This window comes from Dunckerocampus dactyliophorus, chromosome 6, assembly GCF_027744805.1.
Source record: "Dunckerocampus dactyliophorus isolate RoL2022-P2 chromosome 6, RoL_Ddac_1.1, whole genome shotgun sequence".
Classification (NCBI taxonomy): domain Eukaryota; kingdom Metazoa; phylum Chordata; class Actinopteri; order Syngnathiformes; family Syngnathidae; genus Dunckerocampus; species Dunckerocampus dactyliophorus.
In genome coordinates this window covers 22,710,283-22,728,758 of record NC_072824.1, presented here as the reverse complement: position 1 = coordinate 22,728,758, position 18,476 = coordinate 22,710,283, and the positions used below count along the sequence as shown (strand labels likewise).

Genomic DNA, 18,476 nt, shown 5'->3' with positions numbered 1-18,476 from the left:
TTATTTCTGTCCTGAGTGAGAGCATCATTAGATATTTCAATTACTATTTAGGTTTTTTAAAACACCTCCCAGTTTCCAAAAATAATAATAAAAAAAATCCAAACAAACAGTATATTTTAAATGATTTCAAATGCATTTGCTGTGGTTGATGTTTGAAGTGCAAACATGCAGGTTTGTGGTAAATGTGAACGGTCATATCTGATGCATAAAAAAATATATATGTCGGCCTACACATTTCATGTAGAAACAATGACGAACTTTTCCATTGTTAAAGACCACCAGAATCCTGTCAGACCAGTCTGACAACAATTTACAACATTAACCTTTAGGGTACTTATTCAGTTATTCCATTGTCCAGCCGTTCGATTAGTAATTTCTTTGTGTAGGTGGGTGCAGCTTGGGATCAGGCGGGGGGTGGTGTACCCTCGGGGCTTTCTTCAGGCACGCACCCCCTCCTCCACACAGAAATAGTGCCAACATCAGGGGTGTCAAACTCGTTTTCATTGAGGGCCACATCGCAGTAACGGCTGGCCTCGGAGGGCCACTTGTAACTGTCAATATATATGGATATAAATATGAATATAACTTCATGATTGCTCATGTATTATTCTATTTTTACTAACAAATTGGTGGATAACTTGCTTTGAAATCAACAGTGAAGTTAGAATGTCAAGGTGACAAGCAGACATTCAAGTATTTATTTTTTTGATAACAAAAAAGCTTGGAATCGCTTGTTTCATGATCAAATAATAATAAAGTTTAGAAGAACTGCACGCACTACAATTTTTCTGTCAAAATGAAAGAACAAATACATTTAGAAGGAAAAAGGTGAAGCACGTTATTGACACACATTATTCCCAGGCTTTCGCGGGCCACATAAAATGATGTAGAGGGCCACATCTGGCCCCCGAGCCTTGAGTTTGACACCCGTGGCCTACATGGTTGGCTTCACTTTGCCCAATGCCATTAAGGAAGCAGTAAACCAAGAAATCATTATGGATTAGCAAGCCATGTGACCATGGGAACACTTCAGTTTGCACCTCATGTGGAAATGTGCCATTGTAGTTGACGTCTTTATTCTGAACGAATCAATACCTAAGATATCAGGATCTGATCAGCCTGGGGGGCAAAACGCTGATCAATTCCCTATGGGGAAGAAAGTTCTTTTCTAGTCGTAAATAACCTATGAATCAAGAGAAAGTGAATGAAAGGACAAGCACCATAGATAACTACACACACACACACACACACACACACACATTGCTCAAACAGAATAACAATATTGTCACACAATGCCTCTGCCTTTTTGTCATTGTGGCGAAAATCAACATGAAACACAAATTGACCTGCATAGTGACCACACAGGCACACACGTATGGACACCCTCCCACACGCATACACACCAACACAAAGCACACTCTACCTCAGCTTCAAGTCATTCATTATTGCAAGTCCCGAGGGAGTGGGGGCAGCTGTGCACGCGCACGTGGATAGGTGCCAAAATCAATGCCCCATAAAACTGAAACTTGGGCTCCCGGTCCAAACTGATCCACTGCCTAAAAAAACAGAGAGTGCACATGAAGAAAAAAATGTCAAGTTTGTGTTGGATGGAAGTCAACATTTTATCAGTGCATTTAACCATGCAATACTGACTGTCTATTCTATTCTCTGCCATATTGCTTACAACAACTGGCTCACATGTACTGTAGACAGGAGCACAGTGATGATTTTCAGTTTTATCATTGAAACAGTTTAAATAGTCATGACAGTGCATGATATGCTGCTATGCTGCCCTTCCCCCAAAACGAACTAGGACATTTTGTCACTAAGCTGAGCTCAGGACAGACTAAGAAGAATGTCTACATTGGAACAACGTCAAGACAAAACTTAAGGGTGATGTGTTTAGTTTAGCGTCTACAGAGGACAGAAGCCATGCATGTGAATGTTTTGTGCCTGCATTGACATATGCAGTATTACTTTCCATTTGACGCGATTTCTGTTTTTATTTTTGCATGAAACGTTTTGATTTGATGAAAGTTGTTCAGTATTCGTCATATTGCATCCACTTCCTCTTTTGCGTATAATATGCTCACTCAGAAACCATTGTTAGCTACGATATATATGCAACATCTACAGTATCTACTGAGTCTCTACTATTATTGCCTTTGGGTTTTGCAGGAGTGTAGAACTTATACTGCATCACATTGAGATCATTTTGTAACACTTTTATTACCTTATTTAGCTGCATGATGGCGAGAATATTAGGAACATCTCTCAGCATGATCAGCACAGTCCGTAGCTCAAGGGTTTGAATCTTGGTTGGGGCCCTGGGACAGGGCCCAGCTCACCCCTGACCCTAATGAGGACAGGTGGTATAGAAAATAAATGAATGAATAAGTTAGTTGCGTGCATTTTGAGTTCATATTTAACTTTGCTAGTACACAGTCTTACGAAAGTATGAAACTTTTGGGAACTGTTGAGAAGTGGCGGGTAAGGTGCTTGTCTTCGCTTATCCTTGACACTTGACTTGGCCAGCTTTTGATTGTACAAATCCTTATTAGTGCCAATTGACAATTCATTTAAAAAAATTCCGGGACTTGAAATAACTTCTGTCTTTCCCCTTCAGTCGTCCAAGTGTCATGTGTTGGGGTATTTCAGTTCAAACAGGTATTTTCCCCACTCCACGTTGTTTTCCCCAGATCCCCTTACAAGAGCTTCTTCACTTTGAAGCCTCTGCGTCTTTGATTCGCCCTTTAAGACCACAATTAAGGATGTATGAGCTCCTGTACTGTTCAAAGATCCCGGGAAAGATCAATGGGGGGATTGACAGGCAAGTGATGTCTTTGCACAGGTGTGTACGGCTGTATGTGTGCGTGTTTGTGTGTGTGTGTGTGTGTGCCGTTGCGCCTCTACGGGCCCTTGGCTTACATAAAACGCGGTGGCAATAAATCAACAGCCGTGTGTGAAAATTACGCAAACGGGGGCTTTCCTTCTCCCTCTCGCTGCACCTGAGCCATTTCCAAATGGGGGGCGTGGGACTGTAAAGCGTTTAGGGTAATGGGAGGATCACTTTCATGCTGTTTGGTACAAACACATACACACACTCGTCATGTTTATTCTTCACACCAGTGTCGCTGCACTTGTTTTAGTGCGCAAACACATGATTGGTTTAAAATGATCCGCAGTCGCTCTGCTGCAGCATAACTTTTTCAGCTTGTAATGCACGCTTCGAAAGAGAATAAAATCACATTTTGATAAATGGTCATTCATTTGCAAACGCTCAAACTACACACCAAATAGTCAGGGGAAGAGGGGGTGAATGGCTCCCTTTGAGGGGCAGCGCAGTAATGCGCCATAAAGGAGGAGATCAGGTCTCATTTGCATAAAAAGGCAACCCGGGTGTCTCAGTGCATTATATAGGTATAAGCTGCTGCTACATGCTCTTCATTCTGCTGCTAGAGCAGGAAGCGCTGGATGAATAAACGAAACAAGTGAATTAAGGAGGAGAGAGAGGAACATCCTCTAATGTGCAGTGGAGCAAAGAGGAGTATGCCCGAGGAGAGGGAGAGGACTACCGAGGTGATGCACTGATAAACTGCAAAGCAGAAGACAAGGTTTCTACTGGAGGGATATCTGTATGTACATCAGGTCTACGAGGTGCTGATTAAACTTTTGTTTAGCACCGACCCCCGCTGAGAAGCTCTCCGGATCTCCACATTGGATCTTACACAAAAAACCCGAACGGGTGTTTTCACTGTGATGGCAGCAGCAGCAGCTGAGGTTGGGATCTTCAACGGATTTCTGGACAGCTTTGCCTCCACGGGTGGCGCTCATTTCGTTCTCACCCCAGCCGGCGCGGTGGAATACAACTCCGTGAGCAGACTCATGATGGTGGGGGGCTCGGCGCAGCAGCAGCAGGAGCAGGAGCACCTGATGTCATCCGAACGCCTGTCCCGGAGCTTAGCGGACCTCAGCCACCTGAAGGGGATTCTGAGGCGGCGGCAGCTCTACTGCAGGACTGGCTTCCACCTGGAAATACACCCCGATGGCACCGTGCAGGGAACCAGGAAGGACCACAGCAGATTCGGTAGGCGTGCAAGTAGAAGTCATATTTGATTTTAGGATGTTTGGGAATTGAAGTTTAAATACAAACATTATGATCACTTGCACAATCGAGACCCAAATATAAGGATAACAATACTCAGAGTACTAGAACTGCACTGCATCATACTGAGAACTGTCTAATATTTAGACTCTTGGGAAACCAAAATATTATAAACAGCTCTCTGTATAATGCAGTGCAGTATTACACTATTGTAAATTAAAATATTGTACAATTAACACTTCTCTGACAGCACTGGAGCTCATGAGATAGGGCAAACATTCAAGGTCAATGTGAACTTCCCCTGCAAGGCAACCCCTTCATATTCAATTACTAATAATAGGTCTATATGTAGCATGTTACTACTGTGACAACAGCTGTTGCAACATACTGTCAGTAATGGGGTACAGTCGGACCCCAAATAATTTAAAACACACTATAGATAAGTGCCAAAAAGGTATACAGTAGGGAGGTTTCCAAGCCATAAAAATCAAGTGTACAAAATGTCCTTTTTTCTGGACTACTCTGTTCGGACATTGACACACTGTAAGCTTTCTTGATATACAGGGTTTTAAAAATGATCAAAAGCTTTATCATACACATCAAAGTAGGCCGCTTTGAGATTTATTTAGCTGCTCTGTGGTAGTAACTCTTCTGGCATTTGATTCATTTGTGCTGAGATCCAATAATGACTTCATTGCAGAGACCATTCCAGATCTCTAACATCACTTTTTAGAGGTCATAGTGCTGCTTTATTTATCTAACATATCTGGAAAATAAAGGTAGAGCAGGATATCGTTGTCATTAAATGTGTGTTCATGTGTGCACAGGTATTTTGGAGTTCATCAGTCTGGCTGTGGGCCTGGTCAGCATCAGAGGTGTGGACAGTGGCCTCTACCTGGCCATGAACAGCAAGGGAGAACTATATGGCTCGGTATGTATATATCATGGAGTATGACTTTCCCAGTGACGCGATCTGAGTCACAGTCTAGATTGTTAAACTGACTTTTTTTTGTTTTTGCAGGAGAAGCTATCAGCAGAGAGCGTTTTTCGGGAGCAATTTGAAGAGAACTGGTATAACACTTACTCATCCAACATTTATAGGCATGGAGAAAAAGGAGCGTTTTACTTTGTCGCCCTGAACAAAGACGGGACACCGCGGGATGGCACAAGATCGCGGCGGCATCAGAGATTCTCGCACTTCTTGCCGAGGCCTGTAGATCCAGACAGAGTACCAGAACTATACAGGGATATACTGGGCCAGAGCTGAGGCTGAACCAATGTTGGCCAGAAACCGAACTCATTCACGTGCCCCCTTTTTGTGGGCAATGGATGATCCAAAAGGGATCACAATAAATGCACCAGATCCAAACCCCGGATTGCTGGTACGGCGGAAGGATAGCGACCCTTGCTGAACCAGTTGTTTAAGGGAGTTTGACAGAAAAGCACCAGGGATCTTCTGTGGATGATGCAAAAGAAACAGAACCCCCCACCCCCATTATGCCTTTATTGGCATATGCAGTGGCATCAGCAGCCAAGATGGATTTCCCTTGAGTCTCCAACTACCTGCTTGTCCACATCTGCATGCTTAAGTGAGCAAAGACAAGTTTATTAACGAGCAGCAGCTAGAAATAGTTTTTGCTTTGCCTGCAAAAGCCTTTTCTACTTCATTGTAGGCTCCTTTCTTTGATGCTAAATGCTTCTAAGGCTGCTAAGTAAACCACAAAAATGTATAATCTGCTATACAGTCTGGCTGGTTTACAGAAAAAGGTAGTTTTATGCACTGGAAAGCAGCCATGTTTGCTCTGTATGGCGCTGACTGCTGATGTTCAGAAAGCGGACTTGTGGAATAAGAGAAAACGACCTGGTGACAAGCAGGACTTCTTCTACGGTGGATGTGACCTCTCATCCATAGGACACAGTGAAGGAATGATGTTGTTTTCTCGCTGGTTGCAGTTAAACGATGAGCACAGGATTCACAAGGACTTATAGACCTGTTGACAGATTTTAAACTTATTTATGAGGCTCTAATTCATAGGACACAAAGTTTCATATTTATTTCATATATTTATTTTGAGAATATATTTTTACAGGTATGACACAAAATAAACCCAAAAACATGATCGATTTTGCCGTTGTTTGAATTTGTGTGCCGACTCTGCATATTCCTCTACAGTAGTTATAACTGAAGGCGTCATTGTCCAGTGAAAAGCATGTACTGTATCCCCAAGTTGTGTAGTTTGTCTTTTTAGTCAAAATCAACAAAAATCAATATTTGTTCTCAAAAAATTTGGAGACACCAAAATTAGAGATACAAAATAATGTATTTTCTTACTTTTCCATATAAAAAAAGTAAATACAACTTTTAAATATTTGTTTTTTTATTGGACAGTGATGATAAATTGGACAAGCTTGTGTCTAGAAATTGGAATTGATCCTGAACTGAATTGGTCAATACAGATAAGTTGAGTGGTTAAATAAAATATTCCAACCATCCATTTTCTATGCCACTTATCCTCAGTAGGGTCACGGGTATGCTGGAGCCTATCCCAGCTGACTTCAGGCGAGAGTCGGGGTACACCCTGGACTGGTCGCCAGTCCTTCTCAGGGCACATATAGACAAACAACCATTCACACTCACATTCATACCTATGGACAATTTAGAGTCGCCAATTAACCTAACATGCATGTTTTTAGAATGTGGGAGGAAACCGGAGTACCCGGAGAAAACCCACGCACGCACGGGGAGAACATGCAAACTCCACACAGAAATGCCCAACGGAGATTCAAACCCAGGTCTTCCCGACCTCCTGACTGTGTGGCCAACATGCTAACCACTAGGCCTCAATAAAATATTCTGAAGATTTTATTTAAAACATAAACCGAGATTACATTTTGTGGCTTCATAAAATTTAGAGAAACAAATAAGTACACCTTAACAGAGGTAATGGAGGTCAAGAGATGAGTTAGTGCCTATACTGAGTACAATACTGACATTTACATTAAAATCATGATAAATTATGGCTAATATTCCAATAATTTAGTGGTTGGCTCCCATTAATCGGCACAGGTCACTAACGGTACCAATATTACTACTGACTTACTGTAAGTAAAACAAATAAATAAAAACCTTTAAAAATTCATTGAAATGGATTGCAGCGTAGATACAATAAGGTAGAATGAGATTCTTGATATTGGTTTTACTCTGTATTAAATTTTTAATGTCAGACTGGAGGCAGGTGTCCACTTATTATGTTCACAAGCATGATAAAGGTCACCAGAAAAAAGGGGTTTCAATAAAACAGTAAAAGGTTTGTTGTCTTTTTCTTTTTCATTATTTGGTTGGAACAATACACTCAATTGGACAATATTAACCCCTGCTGAGGATATAAACCAACCCCCCCACACACACAGACTTTTATATTGGGAATGAAATAAACAGGAAGTATTGCTCCTTCATTTACAGTAAAGTTCCCCTTTAAACAACAGCAGAGGCAAATGAAAGGAGGTTGTGAGGTGACAAGATGTTTGCTTCATGGAAGCATTGAGGAGAAAAGGAGAAAAATAACATGAGGTCATCAGCGTGAAGAGACAGTTCGCACTTCCACTGACGTGTGCCACAATTAACAAGTGACTGACAGGCCGGATGCTCTGCATCAGTCTTTCATCCTCTCCTTCATCATTCCTTTATCTCTCTCTTCACCTACCTACCTACCTACAGGTGAGTCATCCCCTCTTCTTGGAACAACCCAGACTGAATACACTGCTCTGACAGAGTAAGACACACACATTGTGTCAGTAATAATGTCATAGAGCCAATTAAAAGTTCAGAAAAACATCCATGAATTGCTATTGCGTGACACATAACACTTGTTTTTCTTCTTGATTTTTGAGCATTTAGACTATTTAACCTTTGAATTGGTGAAGGAATTGTCATATTTTGCACTACACTGTCAAATGTCAAGGCATTGTGCCAAGAAGCTTGCACAGGGGGCTCCAAATGGTCACTGAAACGATTTCAAATGAGTTCATTGTTCGTTGATTGCCCAGGGCGTACCCCGTCAGCTGCAATAGGCTCCACCTCACCCGTGACCGTGAACAGGATAAGCAATAGAAAATAAATGGTGAAAAAAAAGTAATACATTTCAATGGTCTATAAAACATTTGTAATATAAAGCAGCTGATTTAATGATGCAGCAAGGGTTGGGGCCGCAACTGCTAATGTTGCCTCTGACCATGCGCGTAAATCTGGTGTCATGTGATTTGCACTGTACTCTACCGTCTTTCCCATCATTCATTTTAATGCAGCTCCATTGTAGTCTAGTTGACATTCACTGGCTAATTTTCTCTAGTTAGACATAACGTTTTTGTTTCACAGAGATTCATCAGGTTAATAACACCATCCACAACAGCAGCAATTACTGCGCATTTACATTTGTGTTCCTTGTCTTCACAATGGCAAGAGGCGGTATAGTGCACAGTGCATTTTTAGACATTTCACAACAGAAAGCACACAAAGCCACAGCAGAGTTGTTGATATCCTCACGAATCTGTGAGGTTCTGGGAAACACATGGAACAATAAAATATTAAAATGTACTTTTCACTACCTTTGATCTCACCTAGATTGGCCATCTTGAGTCAGATATGTATCAAAGCAAGCTTTAAGGCAATAGATTTAATCCTCTAATAGGGGCACACATTGTGCGGTGAGAGGACCTCAGAGAAATAACAGCTGAGTACCAGCATGCATTTATGGTGTGCGTGTGTGTCTGTGTGTGTGTGTTGCCGTTCAAACCAGGACAGATAGAGGAAGGTATGACTTGAAGGTTTGTAAGAAACAGGTGGCTTTGTAAGAGGAGGAATTACCAACAGAAACACTGCATGTGGGTTGGAAGTGTTGCAGCCTGTCATGCTGCAATCTTCCTTTGAAGTGTGTGTGTGTGTGTGTGTGCTGGGAAGGGGGAGGCATGTTTATGTGAGTCAAAGTGACTGCATAGATTCATGTCAGCACAACTTCTGTGTGTGTGTAAGAAAGAGAGAGAGAGAGAGAGAGTGTGTGTGATCTATGAATCTGTGTGAAGGTGAGCCAGGGGTTCTCCTGACCAGAGGCATGTCTGACTGATGTGTGAAGGCTTGTGTGTGTGTGCGTGCGTGTGTATGTGTGTGTCCATGAGTGTGCAGTAGACGCATGTGTGTGTAGTATCCCGCCTCCAACCCCCTCCTTCTCTGTGTTGCAGTCCTCTGTGGGGCTTTCCATCAAATGGTTAGATCTCCCCTACTGGATCCAGCAGGCAACCGTCCAACAGCAAACAGTCAGAGGAGGAAAATCATTAATAAAGGAAAGTTCTATTTATAAGCAATGGTGACTCTGCATTAGGGAGCGGTGGGGGGCAGTGCCCCACCAGATGGTGCTGTTTGTCATTGTATCTTACAATGAATGCACTGTGGTCACCCCAGGCGCCAAACTTAAGGGCTAGCATTTTTTTTAAAAACAAAAAATAATAACATTAGTTGCAACAGTGGCCATAAGAATGAATTAATTCACCTTAGCACTGGTTGCTGACTGGCGCTTGGTGTGCATGTCCTTGGTTTTTAAGAAATCACATCTATGAGTGTTTAAATTGGAACGTCCACTTTGAAAGCTGTTCGAAGACGTCACAATTTAACTAAAAAAAAACAAACCCTGCTGTCTTGTAAACGAGTGTCAAAAACAATGTTTTTATCAAATTTGTTTATTACGGTGGCCCTAAAGCAGGGACGTTCAACCTTTTTCCACCAAGGGCCGCATATTGAAAATCAAAGGATGCAGGGGGCACTTTGATATTTATTTATTATTTTGATATTTTGATGATTTAGGTATTTTTTTTATATTGTAAAAAGGCTCAAATAACGTTTTTACATAGTTAAAGACAAAGCTTTGTTTTGTTATTAGTTATTAGCATCATCAACATTTCAGCTTCCTCTTTACATTTTTCCTTTTTGGTCTATTTTTTTCATTTTTTGGTTTAATTTTATTGCTACAATGAGCTGCGGGCCAATAAAAAACAAGCTGCGGGCCACACTTTGGTCACCAATATCCTAAAGGGCAACAAAAGTTAATTAGTTGGGCAGACGGATTCATGAAACATTACTGATCCACAAATTAAAGGGTGCAAATTGTTGCCTAGCTAAAAATCCTCTTTTGTCGGTATTATTCCTTGCAGTCATTCATTCATTCATCCATTTTCCACCACACATCCTGTAAGGGTTACATGAGCTGCCAGCTGGAGCCTGTCCCAGCTGACTTTGGGTGAGAGGTGGTTGCAAGTCACAGTTTTTTTTTTATGTATTTTGTTTTAAAGTTGAGCAACCGAACATCGTTATCTTTTTGTATAAAATGTCTTTGCACGAGTGAAGGCCTTACCCCCGATAGATGCCTGATAATCTCTGTAGCTGAGTAAATAAACAGCCAAACACTGAAAGGTCTGGTGATTCCTTATGATCAAAATGTATACAATTTCAGCAAATACCTCATTTCCAATCAAATGTGTGCATGACAGCGCTTGTGCATGTGTGCAAGCGGCCAGGTGAGGAGTTTTGTTTTTGGCACAAGGCAGCCAGGTGTTGAAGTGATCCCTGCTGGTCCGCATCTCCAACATTCGCCGCCCACACTGGCCAGCTTCCTGTGGTCGACAACACACGTGCGCACAGATGCAACATCACACGAGCACGTCAGTCGTCGGCCTTCTGTGCGTGAGATTAATGGTGTGAGTGACTCAGCTGTGGTGAATTCAGACAAAACAAACCTCTGCTGCCATGCTCACAACTGATACGCAAGTTTTGACTAACAAATGAGTTGACCTCTCACAATTCCTGATGGACGCAGGAGTGATTACGCACACCAAGCGAGACAGATAAACGCCCTGAATATCTTTGAAAGATTGCTAACCTGTCAAGTTTAATCTTGCCCTGTTGTACATACCAATATGAATGGTTCAATGTCCTCCATTAGGTAGGCAACGTGTTAACAGGCTCTGCCAAAATTGCACGTACGGTAATTAAATAGTCAACAGGAAAATTATTTTCTACTGTCTCATGGGGGAAAACAGCTTTAATAAGCCACAAGAAGATCTATAATTGGACACGTTTTGTTTCATAGATCACAAACAAAGACATAGATCCGGACAATTTTTTTTTTTTTTTTACATTACAAATGACTGCTGTTATTATACAGAGGAGCAATACAACAGTAATCTTAATATCGGCAATAAGTTGTGCATTATCCGCATAAACAGCAGAAGCATGTATGCAAACTTTAATAAACAATAGTTGAACCAATTCAAGGAACCCTTTAAAGTAATTGCAATCTCAGAAATTTGGCTTAATGCTAACAAAGGTATGGACTTCGAGCTGGAAGGGTGTGAAATGACCTGTATAAACCGGAACAACTCAAGTGGAGGAGGTGTGGCTGTGTACGTGGACAAACATCTGTACTCCAAAATGGTGAAGGATATGTCATTTATTGACAAAATCCTAGAATGTGTAAATATTGAACTCTGTAAAGAAAAAAAGCAATAATGTGTTAATAAATTGTGTATATAGAACTCCAAAATCAAGGATTGGAATGTTTGAGGATTAAGGATTAAGGCAATGTTTACGGACATCTATTTTTATATGTGGAGACTTCAATACTGATCTTTTGAATCCACAAGTACAAGGAAATAGATGACTTCATAGACACAATGTCCAGTTTGAATCTATATCCTAAAATTATTAGACCAAGCAGAATAACAGACCACCGTGCCACCCGATAGTATATTGATGATATATTCACCAATGACTTTGATAAGAACACAACTAGTGGCCTGTTAATTAGTGACATCGGTGATCATCTTCCAGTGTTTATAATTTACAATGAACACAGAGGATAGCGTCAGCGCTTTTAGGAAAGATCTAGAAAAACAAAGATGGGAGTGTCTACAGTGCAAAAAGATGTGGATGAAGCATATGATCACTTTCTATGCACTTATATGGAGCTCTAAGACAAGAACTGTCCCTGGCAGGAAAAGTCCAAGAAGCAAAAGAAAAACAACCAGCCATGGATGACAAAAGGACTAAAAAAAAAAAACGCCTTCAAGAAGAAGAAAACATTATACAGGAAATGTATCATTCAACAAACTGAATCAGCAGAAAAAAATTCAAAGACTTATAAAAATAAGTTGACAACAATCTTGAGAGTGTGCAAGAGGGAATATAATAGTAATTTACTAGATAAGAATACAAATAACATGAGAGCAACTTGGGGCATCTTAAATAGTATTCTAAGGAACAGCACTAAGAAAGCAGACTACCCTCACTATTTTATGTTTGGAAACACTAATAAGGATGATATGAATGAGGTAGTTGAAATGTTTAACAATTATTTAGTAAATATTGGAACAAAACTGGAAGAAGAAATTCCAAAGCTCTGGACAATGGAGGAATGGAATGAAACCATCGATTGGAATCTCAATTCCATGTTTCCCACTGATGTAACTAAAAAGGAAATCACTGACATTGTCAAAAATTTTAAAGCAAAAACATCAACTGATTGTAATGGAATCGAAATGGAAACAATTAAAGGGTTATCTATGAGATTGTAGAACCGTTAACATAGATCAGTAACTTATCATTTCAGACTGGAAAATTTCCTAACAAAATGAAAATGGCTAAAGCGGTTCCAATTTTCCAAAAGGGAGATAAACATCCATTTACAAATTCCCGACCAGTTTTCCTTATTACCCCAATTTTATAAAATTATCGAGAAGCTATTTAATAACTGGCTGGACAAATGTATTAATAGCAATGAATTACTAGCAGGTAGTCAATACGGATACAGAGCTAACATTTCAACTTCTATGGCACTGATTGAAATCACGGAGGAAATTACTAATGCTATCAACCATACAATGTGTGCTGTTGCAGTATTCATGGATCTTACAAAAGCCTTCGATACAATTAATCACAATATTTTAACAGCAAAATTAGAAAGGTACGGATTCAGAGGATTAGTTTTGAATTGGGTTAAAAGCTACCTAGCAAACGGGAAGCAATTTGTAAAGCTAGGAGAATACACATCTGCGAGTTTAAATATCATGTGTGGAGTACCCCAGGGGTCAATATTGGGACCAAAACTGTTCAATTTGTATATCAACGACATTTGTAAAGTGACAAATGATTTAAAGTTGGTATTATTTATGGATGATACCACTGACTTGTGTTCTGGGGAAAGTACACAAGAACTCATTAAAAAGGTCCCTTACAACTTTGCGGTAGCTTCGGTCTTGAAGGTTTAAAAGCAGTATCTGTCACAGGTCATCAAGGGGGATTAGTTGTATTTATTATTTTACTTTGAAACAGTTGATATTATTAACTCTGCCTAACTCAGGAGAGAGGCCAATTCACAATAAACCAACAACACAACAACACAACCAACAACACATGAAGGACATAATGTATGTTCAACCAAATTATCGTTTGCAGCCATTGACCAGGATGGGTAAAAATCACTGTTTCCACACAAACTGCCATCTAAACATGGTCTTCAGCTCAACGCCACAAAACCACAAATTAAATACAAGAACGACAGGTAGAGTCTATTAAAACATCTCGATGAGTCACTGTATCCATCACACATGCAATCAGTGCTATAATTTGCATTGGTGTCAACATTGCCAGCACATAAAAATGATTTCCTGGTAATTTGAGTAAACACATCAACACGCCATAATTGTTGAGGCAAATGTTCCCCATGCAGTGTGTGGTTGGATGATTGCTATCATTTGCATTTAATGACAGTTGTCAACTGAATGATGCTTATGACTTCATGGAGCAGGAACAGACTCAATTCTGTTCTCCTATTATGCCACTGACATTCCCATTCCTTATGTTGACTATATTGAAGGAGATGGTTAATAAATACAATCTTTAATAAAATCTAAAATCTTTCAATATGAGCTAACCCCGTGGGGGTGACATTGTGTAGTAGCTCACACTATATGGACAAAGTAGCTCTTCGGCCATGTCCACATGAATGCAGATATTTTAAAATGTTTCTATGCATACATAGGTTTTTGGCCTTAAAAACTGAGCTTTTGGAAAACCGCAGCTTCAGCGCTTGTGTGTGGATGGGTAAAACGCAGTTTTTATGTTTGTCATAAGAAATGTGCCCCATGATTTCATGTTTATAAAACTTAAATTATTGGCTCACGGGTATTTGTTTCATTTTGTGCAGCGGTAGACGCACGTCGCGACTTAACCTCTAAAGTAGAGGCACGCCCCAAACATAAATAGCTCACTCATTTGTGATGAAAGGACCCCTATATGTGAGAGATACAGTAGATTGTGTCGTAGACCTCCCCCGATAGTTCAGAGATTTTTTTTCCCCCCCCAGACGTGGAGTCAATGGCTTCCCTCAACTCCTCTTTCAAACCATCTGTCCAGAATATGTACGTTTTTGCCCTCAAAAAAGTGTTATTTCGCTGCAAGTAGACAGCTGAGTCTTGAACTGGACAGTTAGCTCATCTGTGTTGTGACATGCGTCTGCTCAGCGGCTGCTCGGTTTTCCCAATATAAAAATCTGTGCATGCCTCACTGCACTAGCATTCTTCACAGAGACACTCACGTGTGAATGCTTTATTTGGCCGCCCAGTTTCGCATGCTAGTTTGTTAGGTGCACTGTTTGGCCGCACTATAACTTAAAACAGTGTACAAAAATCGAGACAAATTTTTAGCTATAATTTTCATCAAAAAACAAATTCTATGAAAACTGGGGCGTACGAAAACCAAGGTTCAACAGAAGGAACAAGAGCACGGTGGGTGAGGAAGAAAAAAAACGACAAACCAATTAACCGCGATAAATGAGAGACAACTGTACAGGGAATAAACTGAAGATGAGGCCACCGTAAAAAGCGTGGTTTCACGGTTTGGTGCGCAAGCTCTGCCTACCGTGTGAGTGCACACTGAATTGGATCATGGCGCCTGCCGGTTTGTGTTAGAACCTCGCCACACCTTCATTGTCATTCCGTATGTATCAGGTCTATTTAAGAAAGTCCAAGTCAGCTGTGGTTGATTGGCTGACTTCTGATTGGCAAAATGCGCATGACAGCCAGTGAATGTGTTTTTATGTAGACAGGGATATTTTTTTATGATACACTCATGTGGATGGAAGTTTTATTAAAGGCCTTAATCAAGTCCATTCATCAGCATCCTATACCCCTTAGTACTCCCTGATTTTTCAGGCTTCAGTATACTGGGACATATTGGACAATTCTGCGCCTTGGGGCAGACCGTTTTCTGTACCAGCTCTACATCATTCCAGTGACTTCCAATGACCCATGTCAAAAATGTTGTCATCTTCTCATTATTTGCTCTCTTTACAGCTGCAAAATATGGACATCCTTTCTGTAGATGTCCTAACTCTTTTAACAATTAAATTAAGTCTATTATGGTCATGTTTCTCCTCCACAAACATGAAACATACTACTTTATACTACTAATACTATTATAATGGTTACTAATATTTTATGTTTTTTTAATCATTGCTTTGTGCAGAGGTCAAAAAGCCCCCTGGACGCTCCTAAATACTTAACAGACCCCAAATTCAACAATGACACTATTTTTATCATCAGCCTTCAGGGGTAGTCTAACCACACACACACGCACACACACGTTCTCTTTCAGCCTCTCAAACCGGGTGGAAGTAATTAAAGCAAGTGGAGCTAAATTGAAGTGTATTGAACTCATCTCTCATGCTCTCAGTCCGTCAATAGATCACTCGCCAAGCTATATCGACCTCGGCAAAGACCGCAAAACAGTCCTCTTTGCGGTGATGGAAGTCTGTGAATAAAAAACGAGGCGGGTGAGAGAACAGAAAGGGAGGTAAAGATTCATGCAAGGCTTCATCATTATTTTTCTACAATGAATTCCCCTTTCCTCCCCCCCAATCACCTCATGTGCCCTCTTCTCTGCTTCCACCTGTATTTTCTCCTTGCACTCTAAACATCTGGCAGGAGAAGTACTGACTCAAAGGAAATGAGAGCCTTGCAATTCCACACGCCGCTAGATTAACAGCTCAATAGAAGAGCGTTTATGCGTTTTTTTCTGTTGTCATCATGAACACCCAGTGACACCCGAGGTGGCCGTGTACCGCACTAACTATGGAGTGATGTGCAACAAGAACAAACACGAGAGCCGCAGTGCTCTGGAAACAGCAAGGGAGAAATCTAATTATTGAATATTCATCAGGGATTCCCCTGAAGGTCTTGACATGACAAATGTGCATCCAACGTAACATCAATGGCAAAGGAGAAGAATGGGTGCGCTGTTGTTGAAATGTCCTTTTCCTTGACTTGATGTGGATTCAATTGGAGTTGAATTGATTATGTCCTCGTTGTGATCAATACTAAATAGGTTTGCTGGCTCAGGTCCTCCAATGTGTGGCTGAACTCCTTTTCTAATCCAAATGTTCTGCATATTGTGTGTTCATTTCCATGGTTCTGACAAAATGAGCCAAAGCTGCACAGTATGCAAACAGTTGAGTGGGGAAAAAAACACCTTGGCACTGATATTTTACTGTCATTGCAGGATCAGAGTAAAGTGCAGAACTGTATTCAGCAAAAGCAAACAAGCACCTGACACCAGGCTGCCCTTAAATCAAAATAAACGGGCCTGGATGAACAATAATGCCGTAGTGGCAGTTTCTACTTTTTATATAAGAGAATTAGTGCAAGGAAACAGCCGTGTAAGCAGACCTCTGAATTCCCACACAGTACGCATTGGAAAATAAAAGACAGGAAGTGTTTCTTTTGTCTTGTATTAATCTTTGAACACATATTGTTTCGAGAAGCCAAACTCTTTACTTAATTGTCCCCAGCAACTAAGCGGAACTACGTTCTTCATCACAGAAATCTGACCAGAACTGGACTTAGGAGACCAAGTGGGGGATAAGTCGCTGTTACTGGACTACGATGCTGATGGGGATGTCATGCAACTTCACGTCAAAAAATCCAAACTGTCCCTTTAACTTCCAGTTCTGGTTGCCATTTAGTTTAGCTAGCTAATAGGATGCAAACAAGGAAGGACGTTTTGTGATTTAAAAACACTCACACAGTGTATCACTAACACGTATTGTACGCTAACCGTAGAATGCACTCAAACCAAGGTAAAACTGTGGCATACATTTTTGACGTTAACTGAAAAACATGCTAATCGGGGTGGACGCTAACCGCACTTGTCTGTCATGTAATCGTGTCATTGTAAAATCGCTGCCTCACCAATGTTTTCTTAATGAATGATGAGTGCTATTTCTTTTAAAAAGCAGCAAAGACAGACAAAGCGGGGGAAGGGTGTTTGCTTGTGATGACAGTATTCATTCCTGAGGCATTGCGACACATGGAAGCGACAGATAATATTTGGAAAGGCACCTGTGAGTGTGCATGCAGTTTATCACATCAGAGGAGCAACGGAATGCTAGGAAATGTGCGCATTAGCAAATACAAACAGTAGCTATGGCAATGGCAAGTATATTAAACAACCACATATATATATATATATATATATATATAGTCATCAAGAGATCAAGATGTACATAATCACCTCTCCGAGCTGGCGAGATTCCTTTCTTCATACAGGTGTGTGTGTTAGCTTATGCCTCTGTTACCACATCCAAGCTGCTTTGACTGGAGTTAAACAACGTTCCCAATTCACTTTTTTCTCGGTTTTCCTTTGCACATTTAGGATTGTGGAGTGCACATGCACATTGTAGTTGTTAGTGAAACAAAGTTGCCTCGTCATCATACAAAATGTGTCCCAAAAAGTCAAATCAAATCGTTTCCCCTGTAAAGTGGGTAAGATTTTTTTTTTAGGCAAACGCTGCACAAATTTAGCAAAAAAGAAAAAAAAAAAGGGATATCACGCTGACAAAATACGCATTGCAGTTTGCAAGTTTACACTGACTTAGTCGTGACAATGCATGATATGCTGCTGTTCATCCAATACCACTGCACATGACTGGTAATGTGAATAAAAACACATCTAATACTCATTTAGAACGACAGGTTAAGAGACACAAAATAAATGTAAACCAAATAAGCTCATTATTTGCTACCAAAACGAAAATCCATTTTGGGTCCAATGTTTTTTTGTCCTTTCTGCGTTCAGCAAGGCGTAGCATAGTCTTATTTACTGTATGTGACACGACAGTACAACTATCCTGGAATTGAGCATGCAATATGAAGCGTAGCATAGTCTTATTTATGTGACATTGCAGTACAACTGTCCTCAACTTGAGCATGCAATATGAAGTGAAGCCAGCCAGTTTGTATTTTGTCAAGTCCTTCCATAGTTTGATCATGT

The 18,476-nt window shown here is 40.6% G+C and overlaps 2 protein-coding genes across 3 annotated transcripts in view; one reads left to right on the top strand and one right to left on the bottom strand.

The window, feature by feature from the left end:
• Positions 1 to 839: 839 nt before the first annotated feature.
• Positions 840 to 18,476, bottom strand: part of xpa (xeroderma pigmentosum, complementation group A) — a 38,044-nt gene continuing 20,407 nt past the window's right edge. The window contains exons 6-7 of one of the 2 annotated variants that reach the window (XR_008570662.1): positions 2,234 to 2,356; positions 840 to 1,556 (exon numbers count right to left, since the gene is read on the bottom strand). The gene's annotated coding sequence lies outside the window, so the exon portion shown is untranslated. Of the gene's footprint in view, positions 1,557 to 2,233; positions 2,357 to 4,433; positions 9,382 to 18,476 lie in introns of those variants that run through there. The other variant, XM_054778800.1, reaches the window with a different exon arrangement.
• LOC129182546 (fibroblast growth factor 20-like) lies at positions 3,406 to 6,513 on the top strand. Its single transcript, XM_054778801.1, has 3 exons — positions 3,406 to 4,087; positions 4,933 to 5,036; positions 5,127 to 6,513. Exons 1-3 carry the CDS (start codon positions 3,760 to 3,762, stop codon positions 5,370 to 5,372), a joined length of 678 nt encoding a protein of 225 aa, XP_054634776.1. The 5' UTR covers positions 3,406 to 3,759; the 3' UTR covers positions 5,373 to 6,513.